General features: G+C 33.5%; 1 protein-coding gene across 15 annotated transcripts in view; it reads right to left on the bottom strand.

The window, feature by feature from the left end:
- Window positions 1-20,016, bottom strand: part of ADGRL2 (adhesion G protein-coupled receptor L2) — a 137,207-nt gene that overhangs the window by 37,305 nt on the left and 79,886 nt on the right. For 7 of the 15 annotated variants that reach the window (XM_012722489.1, XM_012722492.1, XM_012722490.1 and 4 more), the window contains exons 3-8: window positions 15,362-15,471; window positions 10,251-10,262; window positions 8,535-9,335; window positions 1,887-2,180; window positions 1,235-1,338; window positions 178-363 (exon numbers count right to left, since the gene is read on the bottom strand). In XM_012722489.1, coding sequence (XP_012577943.1) covers window positions 178-363; window positions 1,235-1,338; window positions 1,887-2,180; window positions 8,535-9,335; window positions 10,251-10,262; window positions 15,362-15,471 — 1,507 coding nt within the window. The remainder of the gene's footprint in view (window positions 1-177; window positions 364-1,234; window positions 1,339-1,886; window positions 2,181-8,534; window positions 9,336-10,250; window positions 10,263-15,361; window positions 15,472-20,016) is intronic. The other 8 variants (XM_012722495.1, XM_012722497.1, XM_012722496.1 and 5 more) reach the window with 2 other exon arrangements.

Below are 20,016 nucleotides of genomic sequence, written 5' to 3'. Positions count from 1 at the left end.
GGGAGGGCAGGCACACTACTTTCTCAGCCAATACTCTCTACTGAGAAATGAACCAAATTAGAAATTCTGGTTCTACGTTGTATGTCAAAGGGGCCAGAGGTTTGGCAGCCAATTGCTAGATTCAAAGAGCTGCCATATAAAATGTTCAATTGAAAACAACAGAAAATTTCTACCTACTTTGTTAAAAGTCCGGCCAGCTGAATCCTTCTCACTGGGTTTCAGTTCCTGCAGCTGTGCATCAAGGATGTCCACCAACTGCTCCATCAGTCTGACTGAAGAACTCACATCCCCAGCGAAAACTGGACCTTTGGTATGTTTAGCCAGTTCATTGGCAAGACTAGCAGCATTTTCTCCACTTCTGATCTGCAATGACAGTGTATATTGCCTCAGTAAGATTTCTTGTTCTATCTGAAGCTGCTTGTTCTTCTCCTGAGCATTTTTGTTGTGGTAAAAAAAAAAAATTTGCAAATATGTCAAAATCTGCAAGTAATTGAGACCAATAACTTTCTCTTCATTTCAGATGATTAAAGGTTCTTAGATCCACAACACACTAAAGAAATTCTTATCCAGGAATTTAAAAGAACCAACAGGAAAAAAGAAAACCAGAAATCCATTAATTTTTTTTTTTCAGATAGCTCTTTCATTTCACTGTAACTATTTTAAACTGCTATTTTAAAATCTTATTTATTTATTCCAATGATCCAGAAACTTAAATCAGAATGTAATCAATATGATACTCAAGGTTATTATCTACTGTCTGCGTCACGAAACGGTAGATGAGGAAGGACAAACTAAAATGTCACTGCATTACACTGTGATATGAAAGATACTTAAGCCTTTTAAAGTCAGTTTTTAAACTTATTCTATTATAATCATCTGTGATATAAACATCTGTTTGCATTCTGTGGGTTCAGTTGCAAACTTAATGATATTTGATTTATTAGGCCAATGCACTATTTGTCTTACAACATCAAAAGAAACAGAAGAAACTAAATATGAATAAAATTAAGCAAGTATGCACTCATTAAAAGCTGAACATAGAAAACAGCATGCCCCTAAACATATGCAACTCTGAAAAATAGTTTACAGACAAAACTATGCATAATTCTTTTTTTACTTTTATGCTGAACAAAGAACAAGGAAGCTGGTTTTAACATACAAAGCTAAATTATTTATGTCAGAAGTTAAAGCCCTTAATCACCAATGTGTATCATATTAAAAGGTTCCAACCAACCTTCTGAGCCAGCTGATTTACCCAGTGTGAGGTACAGTTGCTAAGATCGGGGCCCTTAGGGTTCCATGTTCCAGTGGAAACCATGCAGAGATATGAGGCCGTTCCTACAACAGATGTAGAAAACAACAGTAAAATTGAAACCATTTTTCTGCATGCATTCGGGAAATCAGCTATGATGACTCTACTTTGTGTGTTAAATTTTGAATAAATGCTAATGGAAGCGGTTGACAATAACTGACAAAAAGTGTATAACACAGTTGTAAACAGTAAAAATAAAGTCATCAGAGAAGTATGAGACATTTGCAGCAAATAGAAAACCTTTGATTTTCTTGAGACTTATCCAAAATGATACTTGTAATGAGAAAGGCAGCCCTAAGGAAGCCCCACTAAGGCCCAATGGCAAAAATCTTAGGCTTGACATAGGTCATTAAGAGAGAGGTAAAATTCACTGGTTGACCTTAAATGGCTTTTACAGTCTCAAAACCTTTGAATACAGATGCTATCTCTCCAAAGTTAAAAGATCATGACAGGGATAGTAATTGTGAATATTCTTTCTCAAAATCATTTTAGAGTAATTCAGAGCATGCTTACTATATTTAAATCTGTGTGTACAGTATATATAAATCTAAAAGGTATATCTTAGAGGAAATACCTCTTGTTCCCTTGGGACATGGTCGTTCAACCATCATTCCCCTTTGAGTCTGAGGCCACCTTATTCCCCTCGCATCTAATGCTTCGCAGAATCTTTCTGGCAGGGGAAAAATATTTGTTACAGGAGGAACTTTGGTTGTAGAAACTGCTGGAGGTGGTTTTGTCCCTTTGCTTCCTTCCTGTGATCCAGCTACAGTTGTGCTCATGGGGCCTTTCTGTGAAGTAGTGCTTGTGGTTGATACTGTGGTTTTGAACAGCTCAGCTGAAGAAGTTATTGTCACAGCTGTGGTAGGCACTATGGAAAAAAGATGAGTATGTTAATTGCAAACACACAGTCATGCTCTCATACAGGTAACACATGTGTATATGTGTGCAAACACACACACACACACACACACACACACACACACACATCCCCACCCAAGTCACTCTCCCAAACTGGCAAAATGAGAATTACTGAGAACATTATCAGGGTGGAAAGAATAAATCTCTTCATTTATTCTATTTACTTATTTTGGTTGCTAAGTGATGGTAGTCGAGGCTTTACTACAGATTTTGTTGTAGGACTCTAATTGTGTTAGGGTTATTTCTCAATGCCATACAACATGATACAACTTAAATAGTATTTTATCATAGGTCATCTAACAAGAAAGTAGGTTATTAAAGTTCAAGATATATACCAAATGCACTGTTTCTAATGAAAATTTGTAAAACTTACTTTCTGATACGAATTAATATTCTATAAGCAATCAAATTTAGAATATCAACAGTCTGACAGGTATATAACTAAGACAACAGAAGATTTAAAATCACCCACTCTACATCTTGCAATAAAATAAATACTGTGACATCTTTCCACCCAGCAGCCATTCTTGCTTGAGAGATTTTCGAGCATGGCTGATTAGATCCAAACAGAAGACAGGCTTGGCATACTGGTGCTGTTTTTGAAAGGCAACATCTGAGGCTTTGCATCTTTATGTTTGAAAACATAGGGAGGTAAATGCAACTGGCTCTGGCCAGAGGTGATATCATAATATCTTCTGAAGAAAAAGGCTAGAGAAAATAACCAAAGGTAATGTACACACTATAATCAGCCTGAACAGAAAAGGAAGAACCGGTAACTGCATTTAAAGTAGACATTAAAAAAATAAATTCTTGAAAGGTTATTTTTAGTATCCAGTGTTAACAACTTTCAAATTTAAACTTTAATCCACTGGATTTAAAAAAAAAAAAAAAAAACAGAGAATTGTTTCATTAACATTTAGTTACCTTAAAAAAATTCTGCCAATAAAATTTCAAACCTGCCATTCAGAATTGATTAGATGATAATAGCACTGAAGTTTAAGCCACACTTATAAATCACTGGCTGTTCAAACAGTATCATACGATGACAGCTTTAAATTGAGTACAACAAATTAAAAGTAAGTGTTTCAAATATCTTCTAAAAAATACTATTTTATGTTTTCTCTATACATAAGAAACAACTTAGAGCATACAACTTACTAGAAAACAAGTTCATGTTATTACTGACATGTTCAATATTTTAAGGTCTGACCCATAACTGTTTATAACATTTTATCAGCACAGTGTAGTCTAAGTTTATCAGAATCCTAGTTTTCTGGTGACAAACTTCTTGCTATTGATAAGTGTACTACACACTTTTTACATCTTTTTCTGACTCTCTCAAGAGAAACTTCGTAGGCAGGTGTTTTATTTCCAGGGCATAATTTATTGACCATATGAGAGATGCCTGTGTACATCAGTCAAACATGATGCCTAGCCAGCTGCTGTAGAAACCTATTCAAACCTGTCTATCTTTTTCTGTAAAGCACTTGCCTGACATCTTGTTAAACCTCTGTAATTTTCTTTTGATTACAATGCAGCCAGCCTTTCAGTGCTTTCTCAATTAACATTTGTCAAAAGCATCACAATCTTGTGCAAAAGTGTCAAATGACTGCCACTGAATCAAATCTTTGAAGGAAAATGGAAATCAGAGCAAAATGAGAAAAGGGCAGAGCAAAATGGCTCAGTGCTGCACTATGTTAGGTGGCTCCCACCATTGTACAACTGCTTATTTAATGATACCACCACTAACGATCAGTTAGCCAGACTTCAATAATGATTCTTAATAATACTTTAGGTATATAATAAAAGAACCTCTAACATGCAAAATTTCATGTAAGATTCTATAGACTGCTTCCATGTGTTCTGATAATGTATCTTATACTGTTTACCTTTTGCAATCAATTTTTTCAGAGATCAATCAATGAAGTATTGGAACAGCATGAAAATAAACATGCAAGTACAATTTAAGTAGCAAAATTAAACCCTGCTGGAGGAAAACTAGAATTAAAATTTTGCAAGGCTGACATTTAGCACTTTCAAAGAAAGCATTTTTTTTTCCTAAGTTGAAACTATAAATGCAGAGGCATTTATAACAATTACTATTTCTTCCCATAGGTGAAAAGAGGTCACAATAGGGAACCTGATAATGATAAAACTTATCTTTAACCGGCACTTATTTATTAGATGCTATTTTAATCACCATCCATGGGTCAACAGATCATCATATTTAATTCTTACCACAACCCCATGGTGTAAGGCATCGTGATTATCTTCCTTGGAAAGATGAGGAAACTGAGCTATGGAGAAGGTTAAGCAATTTATTTAAAGTTAAGTGTTTATACTCAAGTGCTACATTGCACTTTTATAGGTAAAAGTATTTTTGTAGACTCTAGAGTATGGCATCCCCAAAGCAATTTGCTCTTATTTTGGAACACAGAACTAGCACTACATTTTGTGTAAATGCCTAATGGAATAAAAGATATGGGTGGGTAACCTAAGACGCCAGAATGATAAACAACAAAAAAGTTTCTATAATGAAACTTATGGGGCACAAAAGCATCAAAACTTAAATGTATCCTATAAGTGATAACAGAAAACATGGCAATTCACACTAAAATAGTTTAAATCCAAACTGTATTTTGCTGGGTTATAACTCAGAGTTATCAGGATTCCATTAGCAGGGATGCAGATGAACTGATTCAGCATTCTGTTTACCATGTGAGTGCAAAGGCTTAAAATTAAGCCAAAAAAATGCTAATAAACTTATTTAATAGATACCCAAGAAGATTTTGACAAACAGGTTACATTTATTATGGTACTGTTTACTAGGAACTTCCAATTTATAACTACCTTTTTTTCTGTATGAAAGTATTTACGAACACATTTTATTCTAAATGTTAGAATTTACCCAGGTCAAAGAACTCATCCCTTATTCCCTGAATATACTCTGACTAGATTGAGTCAGAGTAAAGGCAAAAATGTATATTCATTAAATTTACCTTTGTTTCAATGTCAGAAAATACAAATTATCTCTTATGACCATTATTAGTGAAAAGATATTTCAAGAACTAGGTTTTCTATGCTAAATGCTTCCTAAATAATTTTTTTCTCATATTATGGAAGTGTTTTAGTTTATAAGTACTCTAATCAAATATTCAGGAACTGTCAAAATCCAAGACAATTGTTTTTAGGTAAGATCTGCAATATCAAATTTTCAGACAGATTAAGTAAACATAAAGCAATTCAGATTAAAAGAGATAGAAGAGGGCTAAAAAGGGTTTTTTCCTCAGCCCATTTTAGAGTGAGAGAAGTGAGAGGAAAGACAGACCTAGTTTAAGAAAATGGAGCAACTGAATTATGCATAGATCATAGAGAGCTAAACACTCAAAGAAAAAAGATGTTATTTCAAAAAACATGAACAAATGACGATATAATATGCTCTTGCTATTAGGAATGAAAAGGTTGAATTTACAAAAGAGTAAAAGGATTACAGTTTAGTTAATTCACTGTGGAATAGTATGAAGAAATGGTTAATTTCACAGCACAATGTATTTGTTGGCCATATGTATCATAGCAAATCCAGTACATAAGACTTGGTGAACTTTAGCCAAACCACTCAATCACTGACTTATGACAAAGACCTTATTCCTCTGATTGTTTCTTTCAATCAGTTTCTTGGATCTTGATTCTGGAAAGCTGACAAAGGCTTATTGGTTTGACCTAAATTTATGGGCCAGGATAGTTCTATGAGGCCCATCAACATGCATAAAGATATCAGCACATATCCTGGCTGAGAGACCTGAGTCTCTAAAAGCATATGAAGATGAATTACAACCAGAGAGAGAATATGGTTCAACAGTAGCAAGTTAAATTGGGTTCCATTATGAATTTTCACTAGTTTCTAGGAATAGTTAAGAACAGTTAACAAGGAGTTACCAATATGTATACAGTTTTCATTTTCAAAGCTGGTAACTACTCCTTCCAAAAAGTATCTAAGACTTATTCATCTAAAATGGTACAAATTATTTACCAGAATATGTCATATGGAATGATAGTATTATTCATCTTACATTTTTTTTTAAAGATTTATGTATTTGTACATACAGAACTGGGGTACAGGCCAGAGGCCAGGGGTGGCGAGAGGCTTCACCAGAGACAGAGTGGGGAGCAGAACAGGCCGATCGACAAAGTACACTGCTGAGGGGAGCAGCAGGCGGGTCAGGAGAGGTCTGCCACGCCATGTGGTCACCTCCGGGGCAGGCGGGAATCGAACTCAAGCGGAAGTGGCTTTAGCTTCTCAGTGCAGTGCTTTAACCCACTGCGCCACCAGGGAGGGCCTCATCTTACATTTAATAAAATACTTTAAGACAAGTCAACAGGCAATGATTCTGTGTTAAAATGAATCTATACTAAACATTATTCACTATTCAATATTTTTTGTGGATGAATTTGCACCTTTAAAATGTTTATTTTTCTAATAGAGGGGAAGATATTTACTATCACACACCCGGATTGGCAAAACAGTTTATAAAAAAGGTTAACACAAAGTTTGATAAAATGTCAAATGCTGTCAGTTCCTGAAATTTGCCTTTGACAAAGTTAAGATAAAGAGAAGGATGATACTAATATTTTGAAAAATAACAAACATCTCAAATTGCTAGCAACATAAGAAAAAAAAGTTTAAATTTTAAATAAATCACCTAAGTCACTATTAATGAAGTCTTTATTCCCTAAAAGAATATTTCATTATTGAAAACTCAACAATGGGTCATTTTGATTCAAAAAAGTCTAGACATACATAAATGAGGCAATGAGAGCTTGCACTAGGTCAATATTTTATTATTGATCTTACTACTGTATGAACAAAAATCACACAATGTAGTATTCCTTAATAACTAACATTAGAAATTCAACTACAAAATGATGTTTTTGAGGTCCTGATACTATGACAATACTGAGAATTTAGTTCTATCTTAAAACAAGTATTAGCACGAATGACTGTGTTTAAATGTAGGGATGTGTATTGCTTTAACAGAAGAAGATATTCATTCTTGTCCCATCTTTTTGAAGAGGCTGTTTTAATTTTTCTGAAGCTTTCTGGATCCTAAAATTGAAGTACCTTAAATTTGGAAATTCTGAGTAAATCAGTAAATTGAAATATTAATTCAAATCGTCAAAGTACAAATATTACTGTTCAAATAAAGACATAACTAGTGTAAGCTCTACAATAATACAGTAACAAATTACTTTCATCATGAGTAGAAGTATTTTTGGTTTAATGAATTATCATTTAATTACCCTAGAGAAACGGTTTGCGATATAACTGAACTTACATGATAAACTGAAATATATATCCAAAGATTTAAATATTACTTTCTAAGGTAATGATCCCCCATAAAGATACCTAAAGAGAACACAAATCAAAATGTGCTAGCAGATCCATTTTTATAAAAGTCTTCACTTAAAGCGTAGTACATGTGTGACAGTAAAGTCACAGATATAGAGCTTAAACCATCATTAATTTATCAGGCAATAAAAATGTGTAATTTTCTATGATGATCTAGGAAAATGTTGGATGATCCTCTCCCTTATCCCAAAAGCAGACACCAAAACTTCAGAACACTTATGCCTAGCATTGCATCAAGCCTAGTTATTCTCCCTGGACTTCCTAACACACATTTCCCTTAACCACTGGCGCCAAGAAGGTAAAAAGGTCTGCACATAGATTGTAATCAATTCAGAAGTCAGGTAGAAAAAAACACAAGCTAACAGGTTTGTAGTTGGTATATTTTTAGCAATGAAAACTAAACTGACCAATGATGCTACACTTTGAAACCAACATTTAAATTAAGAAATTCAGAAAAAGAAACTGGACAATGTATATACACTATGTGAGAAAAAGAAATGCCACAACAGTATTATTATTTGTGCTTAAATTATGACTAGAAAATAAGCAGCAGGGGAAAAAAATCCCACAAATCTTTTAAAAGTAAGTTGCGGGCCCTCCCTGGTGGTACAATGGGTTAGAACGTAGCACTGTAAGCAAGCTGCAGCCATTTCAGTACAAGTTCGATCCCTAGCCATGGAGATGATTCACAAGGTGGGCAGACCTCTCCTGATCCTCCCGCTGCTCCCCTCAGCAGCCTCCTTAGTCGCTCAGCCTGTTCTGCTCCCCACTCTGTCTCTGGTGAATCCTCTCACTGCCCCTTCACCTCTGGCTTGTACCCCAGTTCTGTATGAATAAATGCATCTTAAAAAAAAAAAGTTGTTCACAAAACATGTGAATATTAGCAAACAATCTTACCTTGGGCAGGATCAGGTGGTCCGAACTCCAGAGAGTATCGTAAAATGAAGTTATTGTTCCACACGTACAGTTGGTTATCTCTTGGATTGTAATCCACTGCAGCAATATACTGGTATTGGTTGGGGAAGGGAACATCTACATATTCTCCTCGGTTTAATCGGGTATTGTAAATGTAATCGATAGCATTCTTGCCTGTTTCACTTTCATTGTCCTGATAAACTGACCTGACCACATAGAGGACTCCACAGATCATAAAAGCATTTGATGCTGCACGTTTGTCATATACAGTCTCCCACGTTGCTTCAAATCGAAGAGTATATGGATTGAGTTGGCTAATAACTATCATTCCATTGTTCTGTTCAGTGGCATAAATGACCCACAAGCCATTTTCATCAACGGCTAGGTCAATATCAGTCTTTCCTCCCCATCTGTATGGTGAGGTATCATGATAATTGGCATAGTTAATTATGGCCTCTCCACTCTTAATTCTAGTCCTCAAGTCAAATTTCACAATATTCCTTGTTCTTTCTTTGTTAAAGAAGACAGCACCATCATACACAACAAATCCAGTACCATCTACTCGGTTTGGTAGTTTATATGTTGTTGTTTGGCGACTGTTTTGAAAGTCTTCCAAAGAAGCATATTCTATTAAAGTGTCAGTACGATAGGGAGTCCAGGGCATGAAATAAATTTTATCTGCAGCCTGAAGAGGATCCTTGCACCAGGCACCTGCCTTCTGTTCAGCTTCATATATACATGGTGAGTCCACAATTGCTTTCAAAGTTCCAGGGCACACAAAAACTAACAGTTATGGAGAAAAGACAAGAATTTAAGCCCGGTTAAAATTTTACAAAGGCAAACTAAAATGTTAATAATCATAAATCAAAGAGAAAAATTTATTTTATCAATATTCAATGTTGGCAAATGTATGTTTAAGAAAAGTATTAATTAACCCAGATTTCCTTAAGTTACCATAATCAATTTGCCAGCATACAAAGTTGCTGGGGTTGATCTTCACAAACAGAAACTTAAGTTCAGGATCATTCATATTGTGCTGCCAATTTTCATTTTTCACTATGTGTTCATCTTATAATTTGGAAATTTATATTAAGACTTTGAGCTTTGTGCACAACAGTGCACTAAGTATTTTAGTCCAGACTTTGTACCCTTCTTCCCCTAGTCCATTTGTTAAGACCCCAAAAGCAAAACACTAAAATAAATAAAACAAAAAAACCCAACGTGACAGTTATTTAAAACTTTTACACAAGTTAGACTGAAAACACAGGTGTTTTCACTGAAGGAACATAAATACTTGGAAAATGCAATTAGGAGCAGAGAAAAGTAAATACGAGGAAAACAGATGAAACAACCAGGAGACCCTGTAACCATGGCATGCTATGGAGAGGGTTCTGGAAGCGAGGCAAGATGACACTTTAATAATAATATACCCAACGGTGTCAGAAAAAAAGAGATAAAAGGTGAAAAAGAAACAGAGAAAGGGCATCTTTCCCTCACCAACTTCACAATTTTTACCCCATCACCAGATTTAGCAGTCATATAATTTCATTGTAAACAGTCGACTTCTTTATGAGGTGCATTTATGAGATCCTGCTGATACTTTAATGTCAAGAGTGTTGTGGGGGAAGGGGAGGGAGGAGGTAACATCCATAAGGCACATAACAGGGAGCTGGGGGTCAGACTGTATACGTTATTTACCTTTTTGCTCCACTTCTATTTTAAGCATCGGAAGAAAAATAAAAAAAAAAAGTGCAAGGAGAAAAGAAAAAGATTAAAATAAATTGACTATTAATCTAAGACTGAATTTGTAATAGATGTTAAATATAGGGAGAATAGAGCTGCACTAATTTGGGTAAAGAGAAACACACACAGGAAAACCTAGCAGGAGAAAGATTCTAAAGTTACATAAAAGAACATGGATCAATCATTTTAGTAGATAAAGGAGGCAATACAAATATGTTGGCATGTTGCTTCACTTAGTGTACCTAAATAAATAATGAAACTTCACTAATGCATCGCATACATACTCTTGACTTTCCAAAGTCATTCTGCATTGCTATCAATTTGTACTTTATATATGTAAGTTATGGGCACAAACGCATGCACAGGTATATAATCTCCCATTTAACTTATTATGTGAACACATCAAGTTGATTAGTTAGATAAGCATAGTAGGAAAATATAAATATGCCAACTCAATTTTGCAATGTAGGTCAAATTTAATGAACATAAATATAACCACACTAACATTTTCAAAGATATCTATGTTAGAAGAAATAGGTAATTGTTCATCTCAGTATATATTTCAATTATTTTTCTATTACTTTCTACTTTTAGAAAAATTCATCTTTACATTAAAAAAATGCCTCCTCAGGAATATATAAATCTCTACCGCGCCCCCCACCCCCACCCCAAGCAGGGACTTTGATATGTGGAGTAAGGCATGGCCTCACTTCCCCACTAAAAACTAATAATTTACTTATTTAGGTTTAGATAATCTTTACATTATAAAATATTAACTATTCTATCACATCTCAAAATGTTAATACTAAGTCTATTAAAAAAAGCAAGCAAAATACATACAAGGAAAAGCAAGCACAGTAGGCAAGGAGAAAAAGGAAGAAAGAATTGTGGTTAGCTTATTATGACATTGTCTACCATCATCAACTTACACAAAGCAAGCTGCATGCAACAGCAATCATACCGAGCATTCAAAGCAAATACCTTGACTCCACAGACCCCATAAAAGGTAAATGCTTTCATAAAACAAACCTGATTAGTAGAGTTATATGACAGAAAAAAAAAACCCTCCCTCCAAGAAGTTTGAAGAAATAGATTATGTAGTTAGGAAGGGTACTATGTAAGATTTTTGCCAGTAAATAGTATGCAAATAATTATAAACCATAAAACACTATTTTAAATTGTATGTAGGCTTTGAAGTATGTTGCCTGAATTTCATAAAGTGACCAGATTAATGTCTGTGCTTCTCCCTCTTCCCTTATTAAAATTCATTAGGGTGTGCTAATACTGTATCTACAAACTGATTACTCAAAGATACTGTAGTTGCACATTTCATTAAGATGTCGCAGCTTGATTAATTTTTAAAAATCACATAATTCATCAAGATTAAATACTGACCTCCTGAAATACCTTAGGGAAAAACATTATCACACAAATATTTTTGCCATAGGAATTGTATATAACCTCCTGCATTAAGTCACAACCGCCCCCCTTTCTACCATGGTCTACTGAACCTTTCAGGAAACATACTTGCTCTACAATGTGTGATTCTGACTATACCCAGTAAAAAGAAGAAATTCAATGTTACTGACACGAAACAATTCTTGACCACTAGTCCTAAAATTACTCTTCAGTAAAGAGCAGTTTTATACGTGCTTAGATCAATAACAGAGGTGGGGGGGTGTGGGTGAGAAAATGAGGATAAGAGAAATCATTAGTGTGGTAACTGCCCAAACTATATTTATATATGGCTGTATTCTTCTTCTTCTTCTTCTTTTTTTTTTTTTTTTGGAGAAAAAGGACAATATTACTAAAATTAATCAAATGTAAATGATGGAAACAGTACATTTTGAAATGCTACACCTTTAAAACAGAACTTAAAGATAAGTTCAATAAAGGATGTAGATAATATATTCTATTTTTCATTAACTGAAAATGGCTGGGGTTTTATTATCCAATACACTAAAGTGACTGTACAGTTACTGAGCAAAATATTAAATAGGGAAGTCCTTATTTGATTGTGATTTAACTGGTATCACCTACATTAAAGAAAATAAATACAAATTGCATACAAATTATAATTCTGATAAAAACTGGGAACATCTAATATAAAAATAATTTAAATGAAATCTCGGATGGATATGAATATTCAAAAGAGTTTGCATTGTGATTTTTAAGAAAATCTAAAGGCAGATATAGGTGTCAAGTCATTCAAACTTCTATAAACCCAGAATACAAAAATGCAATAAAATGAATGAAATTAGCATTCTTCCAAACATGCCAAATATATACTGCAACTTGTCTTAAGAAACTTTATGTTTACTATTCTATAGACCAAACATAAACACATGACTACTAACATCAGTGGAGAACTATATGAATATGCAAGACAAGAAATTGACTCAAACAAACTACATACTCTGTATCTGAAGTGACACACTATTTCATTTTGAATAAGCTCATCTTTATTCATAGTAATCATTTAATCAAAAGCAATGGTCATTTCACCCCTCATCAAATGAAATTTACTAAAATTATGGCATAATTTTTATGAATTTATGATAATTTGAAATAAGAGGGTACAAAAATCAAAACCAAATTTTGCCTGTAGGATAGGAAGTTCCAATCTGATCATTCTCCTTTATTCTACAAGAGCCTTATGACTTCTTTTAAGTATACGTACATTCAAATTACTAAAGCTTTTGTTAATAATAAAGGATGTAGGGTGCCCTGTTCACATACATAACTGACACAAACATTTCCTGGGCCAGTATAAATACCATGTTTAATACATGTGCCTGTCTATAAACATTCACAGTACAGCAAACAACAGCATTTCTAATGGACTCTACTGAGAAAATTTACTGCATCTTTTCAATAATCATGGAAATCATGTAGAAGCTTCTGGGTAACTTATTTTAGGTAGAAATGGCATCAGGTCAGGTAGTAAGAGACATAACATAAATACTATCTGATGGTGCAATTCTTACTAAGTGTAAAAGGGATATGCAAGCATCACTGAATACATAAACACTATTAAACAAGGCTAGACAAAATAGAGGCTTAAAACCAAAGCACGTGTATGGGATGGGTAAGATGAACAAGAATACAAAGAAATAAAAAGAGGAAAGTGAAGTAACAGATAAGGAAACATTCAATCCTACTGACCAGAACAATCTAAAAAGATCCCCTGCTTTAAATTTTATCATTATTGAAAATCATATAATTTATAGTGTGTCACTACTGTACAGTATATAGGAATTATCATCACTTCTATAATTTAACAAGGAGTAGTTAAAAAGCCATAGACTTATTTCTGCCTCGTGCAAACATCTAGAAAAATAACAGCAAATTAATTACTGGGGTTTTTCTTTTGTTTTTAAGGACAAAAACTAAAAAGAACAAATACTTCTCTGAGTATAGCTATTTGCATGTTTAGTGCACAATGTACAAAACTTCTGGAGAACTGAAAAAGTAAAATTTGAAAGTTAGATGTTCCAGAAGATATCCACATTTTCTTTCTTAAACAGCACAAGAAATAACTTAAAAGTCTGAAAATAATATTTGCTTAACACTGTTCTTGGTCTATAGACTAGGTTACAGGAACTGGTTCCAGAGACACAATTCTTGGCAGCTCTGCCTGATTCCACTGTTTTGGGAATGGATGCTGTATTCCTTTTCTAATTTGAGGACAGAAACCACGCTAAATTCAGGTGAAAGTGATTTTACGGAACAAAATTTTTGTTAGCTTAAAAGAATACAATGTTCCTCTAGTGGCACTGGAGAGTGATTATGTAAGCCACCAATACTACACGCAGGAGAAATGATACAAGATCAGTGCACTCAGTAGGTTTCCGATCCTACAAATGGTATAGAAAATACTGAAAACATAAAAAAGCATCCATTTCACAGGAACTCTACAGAGCAAGGATAAAAAGTAAAGATAATCTGTGTTTGGCCTTTAACTGATCCTCCACAAAAAGCCAATTTATCAAAACTATGGGCAGAGAGAGAAAGAGAGACAGCTCCTTCACAGGTTAGGTAAGAATGTATTACTACTACATTGGACACATAGCTATAAAAATTCAGCTTTTCAGTTTTAGAGATATTGATAGTCTGGACATACGATTCTATCAAAACAAGAGATCTTGTGAGGTTCTGGAAAAAGTAAATTCATTATTTAGAAAATCCATTTTTTAAGAAGTGTACAATAACACTCTTAAATTGATAAAATTGACACCAAGTAAGTTCTGATTTCAAAAGCCTATAAATTAAAGTGACCTGCCACATTTCTTTGCAATTTAAAAAGAAGTGGTACCATCAATTTATGAAAATTCGGAAATATACTGAGATTTTTAGTTTCTAAACTCTTGTTTTAATTCAAAGTATAGACTAGGATTTAGAAGTATGATTTGAGAAAAGGAGGAAAACGACACAGAATTAGAACATGGGTTGAAGTATAATTATAGAATTTCCAAATGAATTTTAATTATCAATCTATAGGATCTTACAAAATTGGATGTTGCAAAATTTAAAGTAGAAGTATATGCAAGATTGTTATATTTTTTTTATTGTAAAACTTCACCACTGAATCTAGTCAAGAAATATTCCCTTTAGGACCAAAAGCACTGGCCTCAGTTACTGCAATGGTAGCTTTTACCAGGCACTAAAGTTACCAAAGCAGCAGGTAGCCATTCAAGTAGCTCACGATTAAAACTGAAGTCAATTCCTTCTTTAGAAAACTGTGAGCCAAACCAATTTGTCAGCAACTGGTATTGGGCAAAAGTACAGATTTCTATCTGCCCTATTGAATAGCTAATTCAAGTTTGTTTTCTGGAAAAACACTAGCCTTAAAAGCCAAACACTTAAGAACACAGACAGACACTTGGCCAGCATCACACTATGGCTTCCTTCCACACTTCATGAAGCTAATTGGAGGCTCAAGTCTGTTAGTGCTCTGCATGCATAATGGTTTGTAGGCCATAAACATATGCTTCTTTCACATGTGTAGTCTTTCAGCATCAATGAGTAATGCTGGAGAAAGTGAAAAATATAAACTTCATACTTACTGTAAGGGACACATTCATACTGGACTTCAAGATATTTGTATGTTCCAGGACATGGATCAGGAAATACATCTGACCCAGTAACTACTATACACTGTGTTCGGTTGTTGCACCTAGAAAACAAAAGAAATCAAATTTGGGTGACATACTATTTTATTTATTTATTTTTAAAAATAATAGTTTGTTTTTACATCATTCTGTGCATTTTTTCATCTCAGTTGTTATCCCCATTGGCTTCCCATCACCAAATCACCCATGTGTCATCATACCATTTATTTTTACTAAATAAACATTTCAGAGCTGCTTTATATTTTCTTCAGGAAACTAGTATATAAAATTAAAAATTCAACCAATATTAGATTGTGCTATGCTTAAAGTTAAGAGTCACATTTTCTTTATGTTGTATTATTTCTATGTTATGGGTCATACTAAATATTAACTCCAAGTAAAAAGAAAACAGCTATAGTTTTCTTATTCTAGTGTACATTTTAATTGGAATTTTGACATATTCAAAACGAAGTAAAAAGAAAAAATGTATACTAACTGTATTTAAGAAATAAAAAAATGGCATTATGACTAAAGAGAAATGGAGTCTTAAACAGCTAGGAAGTAAGTTTTGACAAAGGTGGAAGTTTAAAACAAAGGTGGAATCAGGTTTGTGTTTCCTTCTATCTAGATAGGCACTTTGTACAGCATGATTTCCAGATACAATGCCATTAGGTCACACCTTCCTCCTTCGGCATGCATGAATAATGAGTGCATTTTGAACATTGAGCACAGTGCCTGGCTAAGTGTTCGAGCATCTTTGTGAATCTTGCTATTTTCATAGGTGAAGTCATTTATACTATCAGTATGGTATGATTATGAATCTCAGTTGTTCTAAATTAGTCTCTCTGAAATACATTAAAATGATTGTCACTAACATAATACTTAGAACACTTAACTTATTACTATTGTTGAAAATGTATCAAGATAAGAATGAAGGGAGAATTCTAGGCAAGATGATATTTAATTTCTATGAATTTGTACAAATATCTTTTTTTTTTTTTAAGATTTATTTATTCACACAGAGCTGGTGTACAGGCCAGAGATGCAGAGGGTGAGAGGATTCACCAGAGATAGAGCGGGAGCAGAAAAGGCAGATCAATGAAGTACACTGCTGAGGGGAGCAGCGGGCGGGCCAGGAGAGGTCTGCCACGCCATGTGGATCTCCTCCGGGGCAGGCAGGGATCGAACTCATGCAGAATCGGCTTAAGCTTCCCAGTGCAGTGCTTTAACCCGCTGCACCACCAGGGAAGGCCCCAAATATCTTTTTGTAAAGGCAAGAATCATTTTCGTTATGATGTGCCTTTCTAACAACCCAACGGAATATAAACTTTGCTGGATTTTATTAGTACATAAATACTAATATACAAAGCAAAGGAGTACATAAATTTAAGAATACTAACAAAGCAGAACAAGAGCATTATAATTAATTTAACAATGTGAATATAAGGTTCTATCAGGTATGGAAAAGATGGACCATAAAAAAGGAAAATAATGAAGGAAAAGCAGCCCAATTTGAAGCACAACTACATTATGGATAGTGGAAGGAGAATCATGTTAAAGAAGGGATAACTTACCATGATTGATCTGTAATACCATATGCCATAATTTTAAAAATATCATACAAAATAATTTTCAATACCAATAATGTAAATGCTTCATTGTCACATTCTTATGCAATTTTTCCCCAAACTCATTAGGTGGAAATGAATTATTTTAAAGTGAATCATAGAACCATTTTATATCCTAACATCTTAAAAATAGGTGGCTTTACTATTTTTCAAATGGCCAATATGTTGATATAGGTTAATATAATGTTTTAATAGGTGAATATAACATTTATATAATGCTTCACTTTCCTAAACTTACAGAAAAAAGACAGTATTACTTTTTAAAGTTTCTTAATTAAGAAATTTAACCACTAAGCAGTTCCTATTGAAAACAAAAGTGTTTTTCTTTCCTTTCTTATATTTATTCATACCTACAAGGGTGTTCCCTTTATTTTCTCCTGGTACCTTTCAGAAACAAAGAAATCTTAACTTCTGTGATACACCTTTTACACTATACTATCTCTGGATATACTTTGTAGCCACTCAACAAAAAGTCTGCCATGCTTTGAATGTTTTTAATGTGTATCAACAATATATTCATGCTTGAAATCTAATAAAACAACAATCTGACTTACCAGTAAGTTTTTCATATAGCCTATCACATCATTAATTAATGAACAAGTGGGAGAGAAATTGGAATGAATTCAAGGTTGTAATGGATCGAGAGTTAAGGACTTTTGACCAAGGTGAAAGAGGCTGTAGCTCAGAGGATTTGAGAATTTATTTTATTTTTCAAAATTAAAGCATGTACTTTTGCTTAGTGAAATAAGCCAGAAAAGGGGTGGGAGGTGGGGTGAGAGGAAGCCAGATGGTTTTACTCAGGTGGGGAGAATAATAATAATAATAATAATGAATAACTATATACTAGAGACATTTTACAGGGTTAGAGTGGGAAATGGGATCAAAAATGGGGGGTGAGGGGGAAGTGCACTGGACTATGGTGATGGCACACTGGTGATTTGGTGATGGGAAGCACATGGAGATTACAACTGAGATGGAAAAAGATACAAAATGATGTAAAGATAAACTATTATAATAAAAAAATATATATAGGAAAAAAACTAAAGCATGTACTAAAGATTGTTTAATTTTCCACTGGAAGATTAGATGAATACATGACTTTAAATAAGTATGGGATTACAATTAAGATGGAAAAATGCACAAAATGAATAATGATAAAAATTAAAAAATCACAAACATCCAGATGTAATTAACAATATTCTACATGTAAACTAAAGGTCAAAGAATACCCTACTACACTCTTTATTGGTGGGGCATACTTTTCTATTTCTGACCTTAACCATGATTAGTCACTTATCTCAAAAGCAAAGTCCATGCTAATAAATTAAAGGAAATCTGCACTTTCTTTCCTCTAAATGCAATCCCACCTTCAAATGCTAAATAAATAAGGATTTAAAATCTATTTTATTGTAAATTTTTCAATGTCATCTTATGTTTTTGAGATGCATACATGTATATATGTAGGCATCTTTTCTGTTATTTGTGTTAAATTGTCACAAAGTGAGAAATAATTGCTCATATTTACCTTTTTCTAAGCAACTCTATATTATCATTTGACCTGAATTATGTCTTCAAAATGTTAAAAGCAATAACCATATTTATACCAACCACATAACTTTTATTACTTTTAGTAATCATACTGCACAAAACTTTTGACAGCAAAAAGATATTAACAGTTTTAGTAAAATAGAGAGTTTTAGTAAAACATAAGAGTACTTAATGGAGTTCCTACAAATAAAATTATATAGATTTTTAGAACTCGTGATGTCCCAAGATATCTAATATTCTTTTTATTGCAAGGGTAAGAAATTAATTTTGAGAAAAATATTAATTTTGAGAAAAAAATCAGAATTGGGGGCTACAATAGGAAATGGCCAGCAAGAAGAAGAACACAAATTTGAAAAGCATAGTACTATAGATTTGCATAGTAGTGTCTTGATTCATAAAAAAGTAAAGCTTTCAGAGGGCCAACTAATGAAAATAAAAGCACAGATTATGTGCATTCTTTTTTGAGTGGATCAAGTAGTCCTTGGTTTCCAAATACAGTAAAGTGTGGAAAAATAAGAGGCGACGATAATGCCCAGTATGACTTGTCAGTACTAAGACATGTTAGAAAATTCCTTTACCAATACAATGTAATAGGGTAAAATTGTAAACTAGTATCACTTTAGAGCAGTGAAAATAATTTGTGACAAAGCAAAATAAATTCCTATAACTGCATTGCTTCTTTTATTTATAGTGAAAATGAACTGACACAACTCAGTCAAGAAAAGGCATCTGTATTTTCAGCCTTGGCCATAGATCTTGCTGTGATTTTCTCCCTCTTCGCCCAACAAAACAACTATCAGTAAAGGTATGGTTCTATTTAATTGTACTAACAATTAAATTAACAGTGTATTTTGGTAATACATGGATCCAATATGTCGAAACTGTCCTTTTCTCAGATGTTATGCATAAAAATTGAGTATGAATGACAATAAGGTAGAAAAGAATGAGTTTTTAAGTAAGTGAACCTCTGATCACGACGTGGAGGAAATATAATTGTTGCTCATCTTTCAGATAATACACACTAGATATATCTTAAAGACCTGAACTTTTAATACATCTTTAGTTTTGTAAAGATGTACAGATGAGTTAGGATAGTTAAGGCACTAATAGTCTAAATATATGAAACATACCAACCTTCATAAAACTTACACCATCAACCACAAAAGAAAAGCATTAAGTATCAAAACCCTAGAATTTTTAAAATTTTAAAACTCCTTACTAAAGGGGAAAACAAGTCTATTCAGGAATAAAACCATAGTACATCTCAAAAGTGAGGATAATAAAATTGAGTATTTTGAAGCTTATATATTATAAGTTTACTTCTGAAACATAAGGAAATACTAACATGTACTTATGACAAAACTTAAAAAGTATAATATTTAAGGACAATGCAGCTGTCAGAATTTATAGAAACAAGGAGAAAAGAAAGATTAG

This window comes from Condylura cristata, unplaced genomic scaffold, assembly GCF_000260355.1.
Source record: "Condylura cristata isolate star-nosed mole 26May11 unplaced genomic scaffold, ConCri1.0 scaffold00008, whole genome shotgun sequence".
Classification (NCBI taxonomy): Eukaryota; Metazoa; Chordata; class Mammalia; order Eulipotyphla; family Talpidae; genus Condylura; species Condylura cristata.
The sequence above is the reverse complement of the archived record's forward strand: the minus strand, read 5'-3'. Positions and strand labels throughout refer to the sequence as shown.